General features: G+C 35.9%; 1 protein-coding gene across 1 annotated transcript in view; it reads right to left on the bottom strand.

Moving 5' to 3' along the window:
* The window catches only part of PPP4R3A (protein phosphatase 4 regulatory subunit 3A), a 41,372-nt gene that overhangs the window by 7,659 nt on the left and 7,802 nt on the right, over nt 1–25,911 (bottom strand). Inside the window, exons 2-10 of the mRNA XM_021531945.3 lie at nt 25,328–25,383; nt 14,477–14,575; nt 11,531–12,148; nt 2,804–2,881; nt 2,581–2,697; nt 2,144–2,260; nt 1,744–1,875; nt 1,551–1,653; nt 463–621 (exon numbers count right to left, since the gene is read on the bottom strand). Of these exons, the coding sequence (XP_021387620.1) occupies nt 463–621; nt 1,551–1,653; nt 1,744–1,875; nt 2,144–2,260; nt 2,581–2,697; nt 2,804–2,881; nt 11,531–12,148; nt 14,477–14,575; nt 25,328–25,383 (1,479 nt within the window). The remainder of the gene's footprint in view (nt 1–462; nt 622–1,550; nt 1,654–1,743; nt 1,876–2,143; nt 2,261–2,580; nt 2,698–2,803; nt 2,882–11,530; nt 12,149–14,476; nt 14,576–25,327; nt 25,384–25,911) is intronic.

The raw sequence follows: 25,911 nt of genomic DNA, 5'->3' as shown, positions 1-25,911 counted from the left end.
TTGCCTCCAGAATTAAGTCTGCTTTGACACTACTGAGCTGAGCGTGCTCAAGAAACTACCAGTCTGAAGAGCAGCACACTGAACTTCCATACAGTTTCATGCAGTCAGGTAGTCACAGCTGTAATTAAGTACCTCTGATAATTTCTACTAAAAAACATCAAAACTTACAATGTTCTCTTAAGTATATTCAATACTGACATATCATTTCTTCAATTCCCATCTCCACTGAGATGAAGCAAAATCCTTCTTTTAAGGATAAAAATGTATCATAAGTGCAAAATTATTTACTAATAGTAGCTGATATAACTATAATCTAGTATGAGAAAAACAGACTATAACACAGAATTTCTGTATTCAGTAAAAAATTGTCATGATCTATGAACAGTTTTTTGCAGCAGAGTAAAGATATGTATCAGCTCACATCTACAAAATTCTACTTTATTCCTTAGCTTTCAAACTTACACAATGCCAAGAAAGCATGCTTTGAGGCCATGAGAACGAGGACCCTTCGCAGGATATCTTTGTTAATAATGTAGTTTTTTATGTGATAGGTATGATGTTCTACACAGAAAGTTAGCAATTCCAGTATTAATGCCAAGAGTTGGGCTGTCTGAAAATCATCTGCAATAAAACAAAACCAAAATAATTAAATGTATCTGGAATACTGCCTTCAGAAGCTAACTTCAAATATCCAATTGCACTCCAGTAAACATTTCCAAGTTTTTTTCTTTTCCCACAGACATTTCATGGAACATGCTGCAGAATATGTTGAGTCTTTAAAACAGAAATTGAAGAAATTTGTTATGGATTGACTATTTTCTATGAATACAGATACGGCAGGAAACTCTTAAAATACGGAACCAATTATATTTTTCTTAAATTGGTGTTTGAAGCTTCAGAGCACAGAACATAACCCTAACATGAGTAGTCAGGCTTATTTAACCAAATCACATTATGATGTCTACAAATCCTGATCATAAGCTATCGCCCCAGATGCAGAGTACTGACTTAAGTTTACACCAAAAATGTAATCTATAATGCCTTTTAACTAAAGTACTATGCAAGAAATACCTCGGGGTCTTCTAACACTTGTAGTAAGAACTGCTGCTAGTAGTCAGCATGAACAATTACTTCATCACTGATTTCTGCTTTCTTAGTCTGCTATAGAAACAGCTCTCAAACTCAGCACACCTTCCCTGGGGAAATGTTGCAACATTTCTAGTAATCCCTGACCTTAAGAAACAATTTAGACATGTTTAGAAGTCTATGTCAGGGAACTGCCCCATGAGTTCCTAAAAAACTGTACAAGTATTTTATTTTTTGCTAAAGCCAAATTTGCAGCAAATGTTGTTAACTTCTTAAATCAGGTCTCTCTGCAGTTTTGCACTTATGCATTATTCAAATAACTAAATATTGAATCAGCATTTTACTTTGAACTATGTTTCATAATCTCAGACTCAAATTTTTTAGATGGAAAATGTCCTTTGACAATTATTCTAAACATTGACATTCAACAGTCTCAATGTGCCCAAAATCCAGAGTGTCATCACCTTTGCTAGGCTTGTCCTCTGTAGTATTGGCCAGTAAAGGGGCTGTCAGAACATGCATACAATGTTTGTAGAAGAAACCCAGGAATTCTGTCTTTTCTGTTTTCTAAGGAATGAAAAAAAAAAAAAAATGTAACACATATAATCAAATACCCTAAAAAATCAAATGTAATTTCATTTGAAGGTATTTACTTACATTGGCAGTGGCAAGCATATTTTCTGGATCAACTAAAGTACGGAGCAAACCCATGAGTAGCACTGCTCCTCCAAGTTCTGGATCTGTGTCACAAATCATGTGTTCTATAATGAGGTTAATGAGTAATATATCCTAAGAGGGGAAAAAAAATCAATTCAAATGCTACTCCCTTGTGCCAAATCTGAAATTTTACAATGCAACAAGCATCTGTGAACAGGTGAACTCATCTCACCTAACAGAACTCTTTAAAACACAGCAGTTCAGTGCCCTGTTACCAAATTCCAATTTACTTATTTGAAACTAGGGCTTATGTAATTCACAGTTGTAAATATACACCAGTAATTTCAAACCCCAGTGATTTCCTAAACAATACACCCATTCCTGAGGACTCTTTACTTACATCATCATTCTGCTGTGCTTCCTGCATGACAAATTCTCGTACCATGGATGGGTTGTATTCAACCAAATATGAGAATATATCAGTGGCTGCACTTCGTACTTGTGCATCATCCATACCCTGGAAAAGTCAAATAAAATAATTTTGTTTTCTTGAAAGGATTAAATAGAACCAGAAAACATACAGCTTTAATTCGTTCTCACAAATCACAAGTATTGCTGAAGCCATATTCTAAAACTAAGTCAACTCATACTTCTCTGTAAATTTGACAACAGCTGGACAATATATTTTGAACATTCTGAAACTTAAGCTAGGACAAGACAAATGAAGCAAAGAAAAACAAAACCACTTGCTGAAGTTTGTGCTGAAGTTACTTTTTAAAAAAGCCTCTCTGAAGATCTCTCTGAAAACTGTTACGACAAATAATTAAAATGACTTACCAATATGACTTCTAGTGCAGGCAGTATGCCCATATTTGACAAAGTTTTGAAAAATGCATCTCTGTTTTGAGGTTGCAGTGTTTGTGAGAATGCACAAAACTCTTTCAGAAAATTTACCTGAAAACCAGGAATATACTAGTTTAGTAAGTAAAAAGAAAAAAAAAACCAAAAGGATTCACATGTCACTTTGTGGTAACTGTCACATATTTTACAGATTTCTTACCAATTCCTGTCTTTTCTCCTCATCTGTGGCTTCATCTGTTAGTTGTGCAAACAAGTCTGTCAGAAATTTTTCATCTTCCTACAAAAGCAAAACATTACGATTTGTTTATTTGACAATATCAAAAGGCATCCAAGTATAATATAAAGTTCTTCTAGACCATGCTTCCTGGAATGAAAAGAACATATGTTTATATACCATAATTAATCACACCAGTATCAACTTTCTAATTCACTTTTCAAGTAAATTAATATGCATCTTGTTCTTGAGCTTTAATCATGTTCAGCATCTCTTCACCCCCAAACAATTCACTCTCAATTACAATGTTTGTTGCACTACCTTCTAGTTGCTCTTTTCCTACTTTTTACTGCAACTCTCATTGTTTTGTCTTTGACTTCTTCAACTTCCTTCCCCCTTGTCACATGCCAGGCCCCCTAAATCACACTACCCTTGGTCAGCTGTTTACATACATTCATAAACAACATCCCCACACAGCCCTACACAGACATATGCATACAAGCATATCTTTGGAATGTTATTAGATCTCTGAAGCACAACAAAAGCAACAACACAATGAAGGGAAAGCTGCCTAACAGTAGGAATGAGGTGAGCTTCCTTCCCCCTCAATGTTGTGAAAAGGATTAATTCTAGAGATCAAATCAAAACAACTGTTCCTATTACATATAGAATTCATTGGACATTCTGGCTGACAGCAGTCAAACTCCATTCCATTATTTTCACACGGCTGTATCTTAGCAAAACTACAAACAGCTCAAACAAAATACACATCACAAATGTGTATTTAGATTGACGGAAGGAGCAATATTTAGCTTTCCATAACCTTTACTGTCCTAACAACTAGGAAATTATTAAGAAATAAGCCTTCTTCCATCCTTTTCCTAATATTATGCAGTAGTAAGGCAGCACTTGCTTGAGAAAGATTCCAGTATATCAGGTACTAATACATTTTTTCAGAAAGCTGCCACTATTGTTTCTTGTGAAGTCAGTAATACATGGATGTGTAACATCCCTCCATCCCAAAACCACAGTGACAGAAATCCAAGCTTCTTTGCTCATGTTTGCACTGCATAAAGCAAAACCATGAAAGTACTTCAGACACACACACAAAAGCTTTCTTATGTTGTAAATTCCCTCAGTACCTCATCCAGGCACAACACGCAGCCTTGCTGAGGAAGTGAGCCCCTCAGTTCTGACAGCACACCTTGCTAAGGCTGCTACAGCACTGCCACAACACAATCAGCATCTCTACATGGCACTGCACAACACAGATAAACCCACAACAGGTTGGCATGAGCTACTATAACTCACTGCACTATAAGGTAAACCTCTTATTTAGAATATGCCACATTTTCTCTTATCTGATGCTGTGCTGTGCTCCTAACCTGACCCAAGAATGAAAAGAGTGATTTCTGGACACAAGTTCAGGTGCTGTTCCGGTGACTGCTTCAAAATTAAAAAAAAAAAAAAAAAAAAAAAAGGCGGTAATAGAGGCCCCACTTGAAGTATACCAAAATTCACTCTGGAGGATCAAGCACAGATGTAAATTTTGACTTCCAGATATCAACAGTGAAGTATGTCCAAAACAACTATTAAGGTATTTGATTTCAAGAAACATACCTTAAGTTTTGTTGAGAGAATGCAAGGGTGTTTGACTACCTGCTATCCAGTTGCTACACGGCTTTGTAAGTTTTCTGTTCTAATATTTAACTCATTAGACATCACAGATGGGTTACTTAAGTAACCCATAGTAGTCACGGAAATTAAAACAAACAAACAAAAAAACCAAACAAAACAAAACCCCATAAAACCCAGGTCTTTTGAAGACTATGCAGGTTCTTTTCCATGATTAGCAGTGCATTTAGTAGAAGGGCACATAGTTTCATTTCATTTCTCTTTTCACTATTTTGATAAAGATGTAGAACTAATCTTATCTACGAAAACTATTGAGAAGATGCATGCTTATCCCCAGTTGGAAAGCATAAGCCTGACATTCTCACTGTGAAAGCAATCTTTTCACCTCTTCCCTGATATCTGAGAGTAAGGCCAAGTCAACTATCTTAGAATGATCACTGTGAAAAAATAATGGAAACTTCAGTAGCAGACAATCATGGGTCTTATGTATGTGAGAGCCATAAGTAGTGCACCTCTGAAAAAAAAAAAAGTTATACAATATTACCCAAATGGTCAAACTGGGGGTTTATGTTACGGAAAGAGGAGAGACCCTGTACTGTTGGTGATATGTAGGTCTCATTCCTGACCCACTTCAGTGTCCCAGAGACAGAGTCAGCTGGGGAAGCTGCACATCTGGCACTGTGTGGCAGAGCAGCACAGGCAGGTGCTGGCTGGGCAGGACCCCAGCTCAGCTCTCTGACCAGATCCTGCCACACCCCTGACCTGTCCAACAGGTGGTTGTCTGCAGCAGAGGGAAAGCCACTCACCCTGGGATTGGGCTTGCAAACATATGGGACTTGTAGAGGGAACCTAAAACTGGCAAGTGATAAAGACTCCACCTAATTCTTCAGGACGAATTTTCAGAAGTTCTGTACATAACTATTTTCCAGCACTCCAAATATAGAGTACAATACAGTATTTTACAATTCTGCATTAAATACAATACTGAAACATATCTCCATGTCATGTCCTCTCCCAAATTCCATTAAATACCTTGCACTTTGAAATTAACAAGATCACCTGAAATCTCTAGGCTCCAGAACAACCATGACCTATTTAAAATCAGACAAATTAAGATGGATCTGAGTGATTACAACATCCCACCCTTGCATGGATCATATGCAGTAAATTGTACTTATTCCAAGAAAATAAAAGCAACTTATTACTAACTTCACACTTACGGCTTAGCCCTGAAAAGCGTTCAGCATTTCTCTCATTCCAGATGCTTAATGAGAGGCAGACAGGTTGCTGCTCATGAGAAAAGATGCAATCCTCTCACATATATAGAAAAAAGTGTCATTGCTAAGAACATTCTAAGTATAAGATTATCTCTCTCAAGCTGTAAAATTACTGACAAGGGCAATATATCTAAAACACATTCCTGAACAATACTGCCAAGACCCGTGGAAATGCACAGTCTGAGAGCAGAGTTCACATATTTTAGAAATCACAAAGCACCAAAACAGAATGATAGAATTACACAAATTTGAGTGTTTTCTTTTTTTTTTAACTTGCAAAAATTCCTCAAAGTATGTCTGTGAACACAGTGCAAATTCTCTGCAGTATGTGGTCTTTTCACACAGACAAGTATCAAAACACATTTAGCTGTATCTTAGAAGCTGTGAAGGTCACAACTGTTTTCCAAGGAAACCAAACTGCAAACAATAACTTATGATGTAATTGTGGATTTTAGGTACTTTCCCCAGGCACAGAAATTATCAGAAGTGCAATACTTAAACTACATGTATACCAGACACTAAGCATATTCATTTATGCTTTGCAAGATCTAAGTAGATGCATCTAGATTTAATACATTTCAAAGCTCATGAAGATAAAAACAAGCCAGGCCAACTACTCACTCTAAAATTTATGACTTTATAACAAAAAAACCCATAGATAAGCTAGGGTCACAAAAAAAGGACACTATTTACATTTGTGATTCAACTTCCAAAGTAGCCCTCCTCCTCCTGAAAGGCACTTAAAAAAAGGATTCTTCAAAATCAGGCCTCTCTTCAATGTAATTAAAATTCAGTTATCAGGTACTTTTTGTCTGTGATTACAGATAAATGACATAAAACATATTAGTCTCAAAAAAAATTCAAATAAACTCAACACCACCTAAACTGGAAAGAGCACACATTCCATCCTATATTCTACCTCCATATTAATTTTGGGCAGAAACAATATTTTAGTCCATAAATTCAAATTTCATTAAATATTACTAGCAAACAGATAAGTACCACTTCAAACACACCCTCCTTCCTGCTACCACACTAAATATTTCTTAGTTTAAAATCTTTATATCAGACTGCCTTTCCCCACATGCATTCATCACGCTCTACTTTCACTTGAATCAACATGCTGTAACAATAGCAAGATCCACCAAATGACTTTTGCAGTTTCTGAACACATGAAAAATAATTTTCTACAATGAAGACGTTAATCCTAAAAATCACAAGAATGCATCACTTGCAAATGTCTTTCACCAAGTCACTTCCCCCAGAAAGTGGTATCTTTTTACACTTTATTGCAAGGTGAATTTTGCTGAAAGTAAATCTCCAGTTATTCCTGAGTGAACTACTATAAGAAAGCAGACTGGATTTGGGCAGAACTACCAGTATGCACTAACACAACTCTTCCTACAAAACAACTACAGATTATGTTACATAATTACCCACAGGACTCTGTTAAGAATAAGCAACTATCTGTAAAACCACTTTAAACATTAAAACGTGCCTATCATTACACATTAACAGAATAAAATATACAGGTATTTTATTACAAAATACCTGCAATTTTTTAGCTCTTGAAAAGGGATATAGGGACTATCAGTAATATGACTTCTGTATTTAATAATTCTGATTTACCAGTACAATAATACCATCTGATCACTGCTCTGCTAGGCACAGAAACTATTTTAATGTATGTCCAGTTTTTCCCTTCTACTCTCCACTTTCCTGAAAATTAAATACCTTGAAGTCTAAATGCACATTCCCAAAAGTAATTCTAACAATATTCTTTACTCTGGAAGATAAAGACATTGCATGATCTTGCTGGCAAAAAGAACACACCGATGAGAAAAGGGGGAGAGAACAGAAGGAAATAGTGTTTGCTCACTCTATGGCGCAATTTTGCAAGATTTTTAAAATGAACTAGTTAATAATACAAAGGGAAAGAACTGGTGGCCTCCAGTGTGCTCATAAGTATATCTTTTTTTAAATTGCAAAAGAGCGTCATATAAAGCAAGAAACACCACTTACCTGTCCCACCCCCACTCTCAAAACTTGGCCAACTCCATGTTTCAGCAAGTTTCTTGGTGGCTATGACATCTCAAGTCTAGAACAGGCTGGACCCCAAGCAGTAAGAGCATATTAGGAGGGGCTGTAATTGCAAAAAAATGCAATTTGTATCTTACACATTGTTAATGAGAAAATCTGTAATTGAGTAATTTTCACAGCAGTTAATTCTGCAGCCTGGGAATACTGTTTTCATGGCTTTACTATTCATCATGCAACCACAGTATCTAGTTTAGTGAGATGTTGACATGCTCACTTAAAATTACCTATCTTACAAAATTAAACCACAAACAAACTTACCTCCAGTTCTCAGAAATGACCATCAATATAAGCACATTTTTAAAAAGCTTATGAGAAAGCCAGCCTTCATGAAGAAGGAAGGAAGAATATGGTTCTAATGCCAAAGGTTATCTATTTTATATTTTTGGTTTTAGCACAGGGCAACAGATATTTCACCTACCAAAGAAAGCAAAATGATCAAAGCAAGTATCTTCCATGACTACAGAACTTACTTTTTTAAACTCATGCAAAGTCTCTCTAATAAAGCCAGAACTCTAAAGAATCAGCATATTCTCATCTTCAATATTAATTATAACTGAAAAACTGACATTAAATGCCAGTGACCATCAATGACAGTGAATGGCCTATCTTGACAGTAAATGCCTTAAATAGAACACAGTGGTAGTTTTGAGTAAAGTCACTCAGCTTGTCAAGAAACATAAGACACAATCTGTACCGTTCTGTACAAACTTCTGTTCACTTCTCTTAAACTACAGTCTGGCTGAGTTAACTGAGATGAGAATGCTGTAAGGTGTCACTTTGATTAATACACAGCCTGACATGGAAAGGTCTCATTAAAGCTCACTTCTTTCCCATTTTTTTTTTTCCTTTCCTTTACAGCCAGACAGAGAGAGAAAAGAACAGAATACCAAACAACTCAGTAATACACACAAGAGTTGCAGGATACCATGGGATATCAGCCACTAAGGGAGTTTACTTTTATCTTGCCAAGTGAAACTTCCCAAAAAGGGATCTCTTTTGTCACATCCTCAATGGTCCAAGAGACAATCTAAAGTCAATTGCAGAGGCATTAAAAGCCTTTATCATTCATCTGCTAAGAACGTGAGACTCATCCATGGCTTCCAATAAACTACCATGAGGCATCCCAGAGTCTTTTCAATTAATAAGGACTTCTAAAAGAAACCACTTCTTAAGTACACATGTAAGGTTAGTGAACACCAAGATCTCAGAAGATCTGAAATAACAAATGCCAAGAACTACAGAGAACTAGGCACCCTTCATGCAGTAGCACCCCCTCCACACACACAAAGGATTGTGATACCAGTTACAGGAAATGCAGGATTTCAAACCACACACAAATGGAAGAAAGCCCTTAGGAATCAGTTACAGAAGTGAAATCAACAAATTCAGTCTTTTAAGTCAGCTCTTAGAGCATTATTTATTCTGTGTAAAGAAATAGGAAGAAATAGTATCATATGTTTTATACATAGACTGGAGGTAGGAATGGGGAATGAAATGAAACTAGAGTGCAGAGATTACAGAAAAGTGCAACCTGGCCTATTGGTTTATGAATAAATAAATGACAGGTAAGTAGGCTGAAACCTTGGGTTAGAGCTACACTGCAAGAACTTGAAAAATCAATCAATCAATCAATCAAGCCTTTTAAACTCTTAGAAATGCTATGGACACATAATTTGTGAGTCTTTTTTAATTCCTTCAAAATCAAAAATTGATCAGCAATGTCAAATTATTTCTGGCAGATTCTTACTTATAAACTCAGGGAGTTCTCCCTCCTTGCTAGAGAGCTGTACTGTGAAAGTACTAGGAAATGCAGTACAGCACAGGGTGTATTACCTTTCTTGTGTGCTCTCATTCTGGGCTCCTCAAAGCTGTGGAAAGCACTTCAACAATTCCAATTGTTTATCTAACTTTGAAATGCAATATTCTGCTGGCTCCAACTTACATGAAGTACACTTTATTCACAACCATAGAGAACAGCAGTGAAAAGAACGTTCAAAAATGTCACACAACAAATCAAAATCAGATCTGAGGCTTTGTTTCAACTGTAAACTGCAACTAACAAGTCTGGCAACAAAACAAAACCTTGATATTGTAACTTAAACGTACCCTACACCTATTAACCTAACACAAGTTTTAAGAGACAGAAAAAAGGAAATTCATCAGTCTCTAGTCCTCAATGAAGTATCTCAGGATGTCCGGCAAACACACCCTTAATGACTTGGCAGGATCAGATCCTCATTTTCTTTTTCGAAGCTAAAGATCTCTCTCAGAATAAGCTACTGCCACCAAGACTCCTGAAAAATTCTTGCCCTCCTCCTCAAGTCAAAATGTATAATCTTCAGAAATTTGTTTTTAGCAACACTTGCAAAGAGGGCAAGATATTTTTGAGACAACAGTCATACTGGATGCTCCAGTTGAGACCCCTTAACTGAGTCTCTTTCAACATTCTCTCAAAGTCGGACTTGTAAACTTCTTCAAACCGGCAACTTCAAAATGCTTAAAGCCTTCTGACCTATCTTCAAATAAGCAACTGTGATTTTGTCTATCAAGGACACACATCCAGACGTAACAGTTTGGTTCACCTGGCTTAAGCTGTGGCCTGGTACTACTGAAGATGCCCAAGATGTTTCACCTGACAGATTAAAGCTCCAAAAGAGTGGATTAAATAATACCAGTATTCTGATAATCGAGTGCGATGAAGGAAAAACTGTGAGGCCTAGTTTAAACAATTATTTGTTCCATGAGCTTGCAAAAGGCATTTTCACTCTCCTTTGCTACATATTTTCCATGAAATTATACAGGGGACATCCTGAGAGTCAAACTGAAGATAAGTATGATTAAAGTAATCAGCAACTTCTAACTTGGTCAATTTCTTCATATCAGACAGCCCCTATGAAGACCATGACTATTCATTTATTAAACTCTGGGAGAAATATAATAATGATAATTAACTTCTACAAGCCAAAATACATGTGCTGTAACATTTTGCTGAGTTAGCTGAAAGCTCCTCTTACAGAGATGTGCCACCAACTTCTAACACCGTTCAGAAAGTCCATGGGTTGGTGCAGAACACCTAAGACATTGGTAAACTCTGTAAAGCACCAAATAATCTCTTTACATTTGCAGTAAGACATATTTAGTGAAAAACTGGTCATTCCAAGCACCATTATTTGGGGATTTATTAAGACAAACTAAGAAACATTCAAGCATATAAAGTGGTCTTATGTTCTGAAGCAGCACTTTCCAAACAGCTAATTTAATTTGCTTCAAAATTAGCAACAACTACAGTATGGTAGAACATTATATTGTAAAAATTTCATGGTAACATGTCAAAAGATATCACTAAGTCTAGTAACTAAAGTCCTAAAATATAAAAACAACAGCCCTCAAAACTCCTATTGTAATCAAATATTCAAAGTGCAAACAGTACTGTTCATTCCAAAGAACCTCATTCAATATTCTATACGTTTGCTTCATTTCAATCAGTTACACAGAATCTAGTCCAAACCCAGAAATTAAAAAATGTGTATTTGACAACTCAGTACTCAAATCCATGCCTTTTCTTTTCTGTCACACTCCACAATCACTTACAGAATCACAGAAGTGAAGGTTCCACTGAAGCACCTCAATCTCTCCAGGAATAATCACCTGACTTTCTTTGCCCAAGCACAAGTAAGAGACTGTAATTTTTGAAACTTACCTGTAACATGCCAACTATTTCCACTTTATTAAAAAAGATGAAAGAATGAAGTGTTGATAGCATATTTTCCTCAAAAACTGAGGGAGTGGGTAGGACCATATCTTGAATATACTGTACTCTGTATGTCTGATGTATTTTTTGCTTCAGCTCTGGATCAGATATAGGTATCACCTCTTTAAATTTTGCTGTTTTAGTCAGAAATTCCCTGTGTTTCCGTGACTGTGATAAAGACGGATCATATTCTAGGCATCCAATTACATCCATTATACATTCCTCGGAAAACATGACTTCAAAAAGTGCAGTTCTGTTTAAAAGGAAAATTCCCTTAATAATTTCGTATAAGTGGTGTAGTCCTTCAATGTTCTCCAAGTCTTCGCACACATGAAAAATTTCTAAGAGCTTCTTAATGTAACCCTCATTTTCCAGTGCTAGTGCGAGTTTTTCACGACGTAAGGGTGAAGGCAGTGAAGATGCCACGAGTTCTGCAATTTCTTCTAGTCGGCTGAGTTCACAGGATGGCAATTCTAGACCTGGTGATGACATATCATCAAAGCGCTCCTCCTCAGATTCATCAACAAGATCCTGAGTAATATCGACAGAAGGGTCTTTGCCTTGAACCTGCAAAATAAGATGTGTCAGAAAGTGGAGTCTAACTTTACTGAATGCTTTTTAAAAAATACTATTTAAGTATCACACATTTTTAATTTGTACGGGCAAAATAGAAATGCAAATCTAGTCTGACATTGAGTATAGCTGGTTTCTTCAAATAGAAAGTTTTATAAAACTGTTTCTACATTAGGCATTTAACTTTATTTTTTAAAAATGGGAGGAAGAATAAGGAAAAAACCTACATTTTCTGAGTATTTCAAATAAAAACAGAAATTTGCAATTATTAATATTGATGGCAACTTCTTCCTAGACTACTGAACTAAGCTGTTTGTTTCCAGTCTTTATTCTCTGCAGACAGATTTTCAAATGCAAATCAGTATTATATTATTCTAGTGATAGCTTTAAACATTTATCTATAAGCTGTTAACTGCTCTTGATGCTTTTCAAAGCTTCCACTACCTCAAAAAGAGGAGAGAGGCCAGTCTTGCTAATTTATCTGCTGTTTCCAGTTTTGGAGAACTGCAAGTCAAAATCTGTCACTGTACATCTTCTAAATACTCAACAGAAACACAGAATCTTCTCTTAAGAACAAAAATGCTCAAACCAACATTGACAAAATAATAGAGGAAACCGACTGTCAGAAAAATAATGCACAGGACTTCCAAATATCTCTCCAGAGATATGAGGAAACTGTGGAAAGTATGAATTAGTAAAAAAATGCACAGATGCTTGGGCACCAGAGTGTATCAGCTTTAATGACATCTTAATTTTAGCATCTGTTTGGAATCTGATGTCAAATTCAGAAAAGCACTGCTGTGCAGAACAGTAGAAGGTACTGTTGTTTTTAATCTTCAATTCAGGAAAAAAAAAACCCTGGGAGAAATAATGCTTCATTTATAACAACAAGCCTACACTCAGAATGGTGCTAAACCCCACATATTGTTCTGCTCACACAGCAGCAACCACTTTCTCTATAAATGGTATCAAAGCTTTCCTTTTAGAAGAAGTTTTAATGACTGAGGAAGCTGAAGATCTATAAAGTACACTAGACACAATTACAAAGCATGGCCTGAAAACAGGATATAAAGACACTGGCTTCCTACAAAAATATTAGATCTTTACATGAGGGTGAGGAAACTGGGCTTCTTATCTGGGTGTTTCCTAAGAACAAAACTTCCCCCTTTCCCTACTTTGTTTCTGTCCCCAGCTTTTGAGACATTGACTGCTAAGGTTCTTGGAAATGTTTCTGTACTTATTTATATAAGCGATAAACTGCTGGAAAGACTAATTCTAAAAAAAAAGGAATAATCTATATACATGCAACAATTGTGAAACCAGATTTCTATGGGGTTGTTTCTGAAATCACTAAGAACAAGCTTCAAAAGAGTGGGGAGAGCTAGATGCTTGTTAAGAACAGAAAAGGAGTGCAGAGAGAGATATAGAGTATTTAGAGAAATCCCACATATTGTAGCACAGAATTAAGAGAAGTACTAATACTTGGAAGGAAGAAAAAACCCAAACAAGTACTGAGAAAGTGAACTAACATCAGTGAATATATTGATTCAACTCTTTTGGGTTAATAGTTATTACCCAAATATTATTTACAAACAACACTGATTCAGTGACTATAAGTCATCTGGTTGTTGTAGTAAAACATATGTTAAAATATATACATGCTAGGTATACATTGTTTGATTTCTTAAAACATTATTTTTAACGTGATGATACAGGGATGGAGCTATCTCCTACTATCAGATTAATCTTTCATAGCCTGGAAATGTTTGCATGGAAAAAAAGTTCTGAGAGAAATTCAATATTCCCCTCACCTGAAGCAGAAGAATGAAAAATGGAGAAAGAGAAATTTAAATAAAATACAGTTTTAGTATATATAAAACCATTTATTGCAATATATTCTCTAAGAAATACATCATAAAACTCACTAAGAGCTCATATACATTCTTCTCTCCACAATAAAGCTTCATAGGTAATTTTTTCCCTTATGGCTACCCTGAAAAAAGTTTACTATGACACTAATTGTTAATTTAAGCATTCATTTGGAGCTACACTTTCTTGGGCAAAAATAGAGCTAAAAAGTTATGTTGAAAGACCTGAAAATGTTCTAAGAAAGTACCCAAAACTTAGATTAGGTCTGTATTAAATTTCTGGAGGAAGGATAAAGTTTTTAAATTGAAAAATGCAACATTTGGGAGAGCTGGCTAAAATGTTAGTTTTTCCTTTTTATCTACTATTGTTCAAACTCTCAGAACAGCATGTAAGTTTTGAATACAAACATTTATATTAATTAGGTTGTCTCAATTTTACATTTATCAAACTTACCTGACATATTTTTTCCCATATTTCATCACAACCTGCTTTTTCTTGAAAGCTAAGTGCCAAATCATAATTTTCAGCTTCAGACCACACAATCAAGGTATCCTTTAAAGAGAGGAAGAGTATTTTCAGGCAATATATTCAGATTTTATTAACCTAAATAATGTTTAAAGGGTAGATTTTAAAAATAAAAACAGCCTGACACCTAATAATGACAGGACAATATTACAATACAAAGGTAACCATCACACTTAATAAAATTTTTATATGTTTATATGATTAAAAACATTCCTGCATAAATCAGAAGTTCCAGAAAGATATCAAAAGTTTTTGTTCTTACTTTATGTGACCGTAATACTATAAATCTCAAAAAGTTTGACCTAGAAAATGCACTTTTACCTCAATGCATTCTCTAATAAAATACAGTAACAAAAGCAATGGGTTTTGTGGGGTTTATGTTAGGGGTTTCTTTAATGTTTCATTTGGACCACATAAAACTGTAGGATGAAAGTTACAGTTTGTTTTTTTTTTTTTTTTTTTTCATTTTTGTAAGCCCCAGAAGACACTCTGCTAATGCACAGAAGAGCTTTTTAAAAGCTAGTCCCAAGATGGCTACAACCTTGAAAGAAGAGAAGCACCACAGTTCACTGCCTGGAACTACAGGCACCCACTGCACTGAACCACACATGAGAATTTCACTTATTCCAACTACAATTCTGGAAGGAAGTTTTGCCCTAAACTTTTAGAAACTACTTGAAACCATGCTTAGCTATGTCCACTTCCTAGACACTGAAGCTCTCATCAACTTACTAGGATAGTTCAAGAGTTTATCAGAGCCCTCACATTGCATGCAAAACCAATAAATGAAAGTGGAAGCTGCTGGAAAGAGCAATGTCACACACTGACAAGGTATTTGATGAAGTAGTTTACAGAGAGCCTACTACTCGTAGAATAACTGATAGAAAATAAAACTCAATTAATAAAAGAAGAAAATAAAATCAGCATTGTGTTCAGGTACTCAGTCAAGTTTTATTGTTAGTCTTTTATCTTCTTGTAACAGCTGAAATATAGCCACAGTAAATACACATAGCTCCATGAAACTGCTTTATTTCAGGCAAGTGCTAAACCATGCATTCACTCACTAGGACAAGAGACATGAGAATTTTTCTTATACATAAAATACAGAATTTCTACTTCATTAAGTACAGATTTTGCTTAGAGTGATATTAAAATGAATACTGACAATAAAAAGAAACCATACATTTAGATTTTGCTTTGCACTTACTAGAAAACACCTTAAACTAAACTGTAATCTAAGCAGCACAATCAGCCAGCTCCAATGGAATTGTCAAGCAATACAATATAATCAATTTGCCATTACCAGAGCAGCTATACTGCTTCAGAGGCACTAACGGCTTTACCTTGTAAATGGCAAATAGTTTACCTTTTCCTTTTCCAAAGGGTTGAGGAAGAGGTGGTACACAGAAGAAAGGGATTTAGGAAGACCACCTCCAAAATACAAAAGGAAGAAAAAAACCATAATTAATAATTTATTCTCTACAAGACAGGTCATGGAGCAATTTCTCTGGTAATAACAGATTGACAGCACCTGGTACTGCTGACTCAAACAGAGCAAAAAAAAATTAGTTTGCAGAAATCTGAAATGTGAAGGTCTCAAACAAATGTTTTTCTCTTTACAATCTTTAAAAACAGTATGTACCTTACTGTATGTTAAGTGTAGGTATCAGGTTCAAATTCTAATATATTTCTCTCTCCAACTGCATCTCTGCTGCAGTAATTTTCAAGGCCACTCTCTCCTTAGTTTCACACTGAGTAGCACTTACTTAATTAAAAAAACCCAAGCAACCCTAACATCAAGTTTTAAGTAGATCCTAGCAGAACTTGCAACATTTCCATCCAGGTGAATTTGGTTTAAGTAAGTCATTTCCAAAAGACCAAAATGTATTTTCTTCTTGCTAAAGAACACAACTAACAAATGGGGAAATGACTAAAGGAACACTATTAAGTGCAGTGCTATTTACATTAAATGCTTAATAAACAAAAGCTCTAAGTCTCTGAATAAAATCCAGCAACAGATCAAGACAGAGAAAGGAAGGCAGGCAGAGAAAAATAAAGAGAAGACAGAAAGTTAAACCTGCTTTTGAAAACGCAGTCACAGATGTAGAAAAGTGTATTTGGCCATATCATAGCAAATTTTCCCTTTAACAAGATCATCTACTACTAAATATGAAAGTTCACACCTCCATAAAGTCTTGATTTTTTTTTAGTTATTTCTTCTTTGGAGAACAAAAAAAATTGCTTAAAGAAATAATTTGAGCAGCAGAATAATCATCTTCCAGTTTGTTTAATCAGTATTAGAAAAGTGTTTTCCAATTGCCACATTAAAATCTGAAATTAGTATCTGTTGTCTTATCAACAAAGGTTTCATATATTATGGTTCCTCAACAGAAGTCTATCAATTGCTACTTTCTGAATCTTTAGTAAACTGTATTTGTTTGCACAACCTTTCTTGAATGAAAGGGCTTTTAAAAAGTGAACATGAAACAGAAAGCACTCCACTCCATTATGCAATATACAGTTTTAAATTCTTTAAATTTAATAAGTTTAAATTCACTGTTAAAGCAGAGAGTTGTGACTATAATTTCATTTTGTTAATCCTACAAAGCTTATAATCATCAAAAAGAACAGTACAAGACTTATACACGTATGAAGAAATTACTGAAAGAAATTCTAGATGGAGTTAAAGCCAGAAGAACACATCAGTAACAGTCTACCAGTCTACTTTCTGTTTATTTCATTGAAAGAAATCTTTGTACATGCTTGATCTGACATTTCCTCAGTGTAAATTGAGTCCACTAACTACTCTGGATCTCTCAGCTATGGAACTGGAGTTTCTGTTGCTTCTGAATGTCAAATATTACTTCTTGAAACTCCAGCAAGCAACTGAAATTTCTTAAGACTGCCTCCTCCATTCAAAGAGAAAACGGGAGTAAGGATAAACATGCTTAGTAATAGTGGCTATTGGTTAGAGAGGAGATAAGTCTTGCACATTACATCTCGATGAGCATAAAATCTTCAATTTCATTTGATTCACAATAGCAATTCTGGCTCAGATGGAGTGAAGGCATGTCCTCTGTTGCTGCATTTCATATAAAATATTCGCATCTACACACAAGAAACTGGATGGGATAATTAAAGCATCTAAAAAGTGCTCTTATATTGTTCTTTGTCAACAATTAAAATGTGTAACAGGAGTATTAAATCATAGCTACATTGTGTTAATGGCCACAAACCTGGACAAATGTTTTATTATAGAAGGATCTTATTGAAGTTCTCTGTGACAACCTCAGCATTCTAGCTCTTCATATTTTCAAGATGCATCACAGTTCTTGGCAAGATCTTTTTTAAACAGGGTGATAATCAAAAGCTATTTATGTAGGGTTCATAATCTTATTCAAAGATTAAAAAATCATTTGCTGCTTTGCAAAAAAATATCTTGGCAGTAGTGCCAGTTGGAGTTGTCATCGCTATCTTAGCCCATAAAAAATCTGCTGTCTCCTTAGGATCATTTACATGAATTTGTTTTCTGTTACAATAGTGCTCATTATGACTGTGCACATAAAATGATAAATTTTAAAATGTAACCAAAAGTTCTGAGTATGGCCTCCTTTCAGGAGACCTATGTACTTAACATTCCCATAAGGAGGTATCAATCATATCTATGGGTGAAGGATAGCTTTGTACACTCTAATTCTTATAAGGGCACAGCCCGAGGCAAAAATACAGAATACAGTCGGTGATTCCTGTGCTGCTTCTCTCTCTGCTTGCTGCATTAAGCCCACATGAAGCAAATTTTGGTTAGTTAGAGGTTTTCCAGAGGCACTGCTGTGTGCTACAGTTTTATCTGAGACATCATGCCTCAGAAGCTAACCTGCAATAATTTAACCCAGGAAACAGTGGCAATTGCACTGAAGGATAGGGTTTAACATCAACCCTATGACTTTTCATTTTTTGAAACTATTACCAAAAGGCTTCTGACTTTAAAGTTCTCAATACATACTATCAGTCTAAAGTTCTTGCCACAGCACTCACTAAAGGTCAACTTTTACTAGACATTAAATCAGTTTTATTTAACTATTAGAAAGCTGATTAGTAGGTGTCTTGTACAGCACTCACACAAATCTCCAAAGCAAGGTCTGGGATTTCATCATGAAGAATTTCAGAGCAACTAGTATTCAGGATTTGACTCTGCTATGATTTACAAAACTCCTACTATTTTACAGTGGACTCTCACTACTGTTCATGTCCAGGGACAGGTCTTCTCCATAGTTCCAAAACATTCTCTTGGCAGCTCTATGAGATTTAATCTACACTCAAGTAGTGATGTCCTAAACTCGGTAAGTATTTCATAAACTCTTGTTTTCACCTTAAAAAGCAAATTAATCTCTCCCAATTAGCTCTTACATGGTTCAGGCTTATGACACTTTTCTGGCTCACACAAGGTTTAACACAGGCCATTTCTTCCCCTTTTGGACTGCCTGATTGCTAGTTCCTCATCTAATTCCTTAGATTGTTCACAGTCATAGACACTTCCCTGGACATGCCAACCTACCTTTCAGCATCTTGCTATCTACTTCCAATCAAAAGTACAGCTTCACAATTTCAGGTTTCTGTTTATGAAATAAACTATTTACACTACCCAGACTTTTAAAGTTAAATATAGAGCTAGTGTGGTAGGTTGTGGCAGAATCTTCAAACTAAAAAAACCCACCCATGTAATGTAATATAAAGTTGCAATTCTGCATTTGGTTTCACGCACTTTTTCACCTAGAAGCTGGTTATCTGGATGTGCTAACAATTTACTCAAAAAACTGATTAACATGTCAAATGCATACTCAGATTGTGTTCTACTAGCTTCTGTGAAAGCTCAACAGTCATACACAACTTTTCAGTTAGTGATTTCATAGCTGTATTCACATAAATCACATGAAGTGAAATCAGTTTATTAGTTTTGCAGTAGAAACTTGACTTACTGGCCATACTCATCATAAAGTCCTGGGGTGACTTTATGATGCTGAACTGTATCCTTATTTTTCTGTTTAGCCCAGAAGTAAGTTTTGCACCCTTAAAACTAGATCTGAGAGTGGAGGGGGGGGGGGGGGGGGAGAGAAGGAGAAGAGGTGGAATGTCCGAAGTGCCTGTATTCAAAACACAGAAATAAGAGCTTCAGCTTTTCTCTCTCATGGACTGTGCTGCCTGCAGCACAGAGAAGTAGGAGAGAGTTCTCCTTTGTTTTTTAGTTAGTTTTTAGCTAGCTGAGGCAGAGATGTTCCCCAGACTGTGGCTTTTCTTTTTCTTGGAGCTGATCAGTTCTGCTCTGGAGTGAAAACCCAGAGAAACACTGGTAGCTTACAGCCATGGCCCAACGGGGCCCAGGTTGTGGCATTTTCCTGCACAGGAGGGACTGGTAAGAGACTGAGTGAGCCGAGCTACAGCCCACAAAAAGGATTTTCTGAATCTGCCATCTCTTCACAACAGCAAGAGGTTTTATTGTTTAATATTATTTTTGATGCTTGTAAATACTTTGCTTGTTAAATAAATCATTTTCCCACTTTTCATCAAAGAAATATTTTCCCAAATCAGCTGGGGGAAGGGCTGCTTGAATCTGCTTTCTAGAGGGACCCCTTTGGAAGTTTCTTCCCAAATTTGTCCCTAAACCAGAATACTCAGCAAAAGCAGAAAAATCAGAATATTCAGGAAAACAGAAATGAAGGAAATGAAACCTGTGTTAAAATGGATAAACCCCACTCCAAACCCAAGAGCAGCCCACCCTTCCCCTTGTTTATTCCCTCAACCCACAAAGCCACACACACTTCCTTACTATATTAGCTACAATATGCAAAAATTTTATTGAAATAGTTTCACTGTTGGCTTGCTTGTCATGATAGCAAGGAAATGAAGTTCATCTTCTCTGACAATTCAGTCTGTGCCCTTTGGGATAGTTTCAAAACTTGGATTTTTAATTACCAAGTCTGCACTCTGTTATTCAAGGATGGCCACCTTCAAGTTACATAGCTAGCAGTTAGTACTCTGGATGAATTTTAGCTTTTTATTCTTGTGAGGAACTGGAAAAGAGACTTCAAATGCAAAGGACACAAGATAACTCTAGGACAGAGGCAAGACTCTGTAGGTGGAAGCTGTAAATAACTCTTGTATCAGGTACAGAAAGGGATGCAATACATACTTCATCGCTCTGTTACAGGATGCATGTGGATGTATCTAAAAAAGCTGAGGATACAAGTATTTACTGTTCTATTTCTAAAGCATTGCCAAACTATACTGAAAAGCTCTAGCCCAGTCCACACCCCTATCAGGTTTCTCCCTAGGTAAATACTAGGTGTATAGAGGGGTTTTTAATCATTTAGGACTGCTATAGGAAAAGGTGTTATTCTAATATACTAGTGCAATTATTTATTTTCTGAATATCACATGTTTATTTATTTTTTGAATATCACGTGTTTAAGAACATCATCTTTGTAACTAACATTCTGAAATTTCAATGCCTTAAACCCCCCCAACCCACAATTAAATATCTTCTGCCTTTACTAGAATATTAAGAAAATAACCAACAACAGAACAAAAAACTAAGTTTTCCATGTGTGACCCAGCATTGCTTTGTATAATGAAATTCCACTTACTAAACAAAATTCGCTTTTAAGGTGAATGCTACTACTTACCCAGTAATTAAATCCAGTAATATTCCATGGCAAAGTTATAGGACCATTATTGTAACATTTTAAAATAAAAATGCCAACAAAACACAGAGCTGGAAACAAAAATATAAATCAGGTGCTCATGTGGCTGTACTGTGCATATTTTGCTTTTTCTGAAGAAGTTTCTGCCTAGAAATACTACTTTAACATAAGAAATATTAAGTCCTTTTTTTGAGCCACAGGACATTAGTTCCTCAAGTTGTTTTCTGTCTAGCTTTTCTCCATCACATGCCTTACTTTCTTCTAGTTCTTGTATAAACAGTGATGAGTTTGACAGGAAGTGCATGGTTCAGAGCAACAATGAACTTCCACTGGTAGCAATTCTATGTTGCAGAATCAGATACATAAACCTATCTCTCTTTTTGCAGAAAACAGCTCTTAATTGTGACAGACTAATTAATTTGACTACTGAAAAGGTAGTAAAAAGATGGTCTACGAATTTCATGCTTTAATGAATTATTTCAAACCTCCAGATGGCAGGTAAATCTGGGAAGACTGAGAAGTAGACTGTACAAACTGAAGTATCTCAGGTTGATGTACAAAAATGACTCCCTGAGCAGGACTCAAGATCTCCCAAGTAATCTTTCTCTCCAAAGGCAGAAAGTTGTATTTACTACCACAAAAGGCAGTCACTACTTTCAACACTCAACACCAAGAAATATAAAGCAGACAACTGGGACAAAATCATACTAACAAACTCAGCTTCACAGGTTTTGTTGCGGTTTTTTTTTTTTTGTTTTGTTGGCTTTAGTTTCCAAGGGAACAGAGGCAGCAAGGCAAACTTGTCCTCAGGTCTTCACACGAGTATTTTGATAAATTATCTAAGCTATGCAGTTATTAAAACACACATATGTAAACCATGAGATTACATAATTTGTGATATCAATAATTACTAAGACCATCTACTTCACACTCGCACTAGCAGATCAGCATAGGCAGAAGGTTCTTTCAACAGTGGAAGGACTTCACTGTTTAGCACTAAGGTATCTATAAGCTTCTTTTGTTGAAGGATCCAAAGCAACTGGCATAGCAAGGCTCCCCCAAGACCTTAATACATATTATCTCTTCTTGCTTCCAACCACAGATTGTTTCAGTCAGTCCAATAAGACTGCTTCTTCTTACAAGCCTCATATCAGCCTAGACAAAAGTCAGAACCCATCCATTTATTCAATCAGATATCCAGAAGTTGCATGTTGTGTCACAGTAGAAATGGATACTACTATTGAAACATAAACTTTAAGGAATTTAGAGATTTTAGAGGAGCTAAGATTTTAGTTAGAAATAAGCCTTACTATAGTTAATTAAAATAATAATAATAAATGAGTAGGCCTTGATGAAGTAAGGAGTTAGTAGTTAACTAATAATTGATTGCTTGTCAGCACAGTGTTTAGTTAGCTGGGTTTATAATGAAGAATATAGAAACTGACAAATAGCTTTTAGGAACATAAGACAATTGTAGGCCTCCTCTGTTCTGAAACCAATTGAAAACAAGGAATGGGAGTTCTACCAAGAGTTCATTTGTCATATTTGCACTGAAAAGGTAGAAAGGTCAGAATGAGGAAGACTTCATTTACTTCCTCATTTTGAGAACCCTCCCCATGAAACGGACCACCGACCCATTTCAAGGAACAAACTACGCATGCTTAATAGTTTTTGGAGTAATTAGCATACGAAGCGGGGAATGGGATGCACCAAAACTATGAATATGTATTTGTACTTTGTGTATTCAATACTTGTATGGATAAAAAGACTCTGTAATCACCTAGAAGGTGCGGTGTGTCCCACACGCTGCCCGGCGTCGAATAAACACACACTTTCTAACTTTAAACTGTTAGAGAGTTTTTGTGCGTCGCAGTTGGATATCGGTACTAGATCAATATCCGTATTTTTTCAATAAATCACTATGTACCCCTTAAAATAGGTTCATCCTCACAATAAAATTCTGAGATAAAAGCCTGGTAAGATCACAACACTACACAGCTACTTTGAAGTTTAAAGCCTTAGATTTCTGGGAGAATTTTCTTGAAATTTTCTATGTGCAACTAACAACAGCAGGCAAGCTCAAAAGCAAGTCTTTTATCTCAGGCTGCAATTTCACTAGTAGTGAGGTGACCTAAGTGACCTTCTGCAGTCAAAAAGAAAGATCTCACTCACTCTTCCATCTCAGTTCCACAAACGGATCTTGTGTAAGATGGTTTGAAAGTTCTGCCAGCATAGAGAGCTACCAGCTTTTGAAAAAGAATTTAAAGTACCAAGCTGATTTTCTTGTGGTTTAGTAAGTTTAAGCTGTTCAGAGTTCTAGGAGCAGAGCTGGAAAAAAACCTATTCTTTCAGCTGCTAAGCTCCAAGCTTAACTCATATGGAATCAGGTTTAAACTCTGAACTTACCTTTTACTAAGGGAAAGGATAACCAGGCTACAGAGCAGATTTAATACACACACACCAATAAACATTTGGTATTTCTAAGGCTTGGAGTGGAGCCCCATATTCAATTTATATTAGAAACTGGTTCATATTTGGTTAAATACGAACAATCCATCTGCAAATATAAAGTTCTGTCTGCGCAGCATTTGAAAGCTTTAAAAACAGCACTTTTCCTTCTCCAGCACAGAGAATGTACATATAGCGCTGCTCTAATGGGACAGATTAATGTTAATTATTTTTATTTCTCTAACCATATTTTCACAATGACCAGTATGATTGATGCATCACTAGCTTAAAATGCATGTCAGACCTGGAGCAGGAAATGCTGCTACACTGACCAGCACGTGTGGTTGTTTGCACCAATCTTGCAATTTTATGCCTCCTTGAAGTAGGTTTCATGTCTGATGTGGCACAAAGCCTGTTGATACAAAACTCACCCCTCCAGTGCTCTTTTAATCAATTTAAGTCAGCAAAGCAAGTTTACACCAGATCAGCACTTTATGCAGTAGAGCTGTGAAATATTCAGTTGTCACTTCAGGAGTATTAAAGTTCAAGTTACTGTATCATAGAACCATGACCTCAAGCTGGTCAGGATTACAGCTAAAACTTAGTCTGCTTAGCATTTTTGGTGGTGGTGTCCTTACTCCCTGGAATTGATTCTCCAGACCCACACTGCCCTTATCAGTTGCTCAGTATCAGCTGCTTATACAGTGTGTTATTAATATATCAAGAGAGATACAGGTTAAATTTTTCAAGGAAGGGTATTTTTAGCCCATACTGGTTCTCCCCATTCAGTTCAAAATACAATTCTACAAACACCTGCAGTGACACAACTACTGGGACCACCTGTGAACAAAATAACAGCATGTCCAGTATGCCTGTGATGAACTATTAAAGGTGAAAGACTGAAGAATGTTTTAATACATTAAATCTGACAAGATTTTTACAAGTCTGAGCTGACCAGACAGGCAGCAAAATACAATCTAGTTCAATATTTCTAAACCTGTAAAGGCAATTCCCAGCATCTGTGAAAGAAGCATGGCAAATAAAGTACAAAGCCTACACAGTTCACTTCTCACCCATCTCAGGTGCATTCTTCAGGGGCTCCCAATGTATTGTTTAAATAATTGAAGCAATGTGCAAACTAAAGGTGAAAAGCTGCTTTTATGTACACAGAATGCTTTGGAGCAGTAGTAACCCATACCTACCTCCTAAGTAAAAAATAAACAAAGGTTAAAATGTACATAAATTTAAAGCCTTCTGAATAAAAATACATTTAAAAAGCATCTGAAATATAAAGAAAAAAAAAGTCAGATGATACTAGGTTTCAGATACTATAACCCTCAAGAACCTCTGCTACTTTGTGATTTTCCTAAAAACGTTTGGACTGCCTCTCCCAAACCGATTTCTGGTGCATAACAAAAGGTAATTTATCTGTATAACTTCATCAAAAATACAGAGAAATAACACATGAGCATGTAATGCACAAAAAGGGTACAAACTATTTTGTCTGTTTTTGGCACAAGAACATAAAATATCATTTGCAACAGAGGCAAAAAAATACTATACTGCTACACTGTTGGTTGCATACTGTTAAAGACCCTGCCTTTAAACATGAGGAAAAGAAAAGTATGTTTACCTGTTGCTTCTGGTACGCAGTGTTCGGATTAATTTTGGACTCCAAAAGAAGAGAGCCTAGAAAAAAACAATTCCACTTATTTATACATGCACTAAAATTTTACCCGCCACATAAATTTTCTGATCACTCTTTTCTTGAGCAACAATATGCCTCTTAACCCCAAGAGATATTGTTCACACAGTACAGAAAAATGCTCTGAAGACTGAATTTTAAATGTTTCTTACTCTGAGTAATGACTTTTCCACAGAAAAAATTTTAGACATGATAAAGTCTGCAAGTCAGCACACCAAAAGCATCACAACTGCATTCCAGAGATTACTTATGGTTGTTTTGAGTGAAAATTCTAATTGTGTGGTATTTGTTCTTAAAGGTTAGCTAAAACACTTATTTTCCTGGGAAGCATTATCTAGAAACTAATGCTTACAGCAGTAACCACTGTGACTGCTAATACCAGAAAATTTCACACAAACTCAGTGCATTGTTTCACAGCAGGTTTTACTGATATAAGACACAGAACAGCAACTCCATTCTCATGCCTGTGTCTTCTTTCCCTTCCTTTTGCGTGTTAGTATTCTTGTGTCAAG

This window comes from Lonchura striata, chromosome 6 (genome assembly GCF_046129695.1).
Source record: "Lonchura striata isolate bLonStr1 chromosome 6, bLonStr1.mat, whole genome shotgun sequence".
Taxonomy (NCBI): Eukaryota; Metazoa; Chordata; class Aves; order Passeriformes; family Estrildidae; genus Lonchura; species Lonchura striata.
Note: the sequence above shows the minus strand (reverse complement) of the source record. Positions and strands in the feature narration are given on the sequence as shown.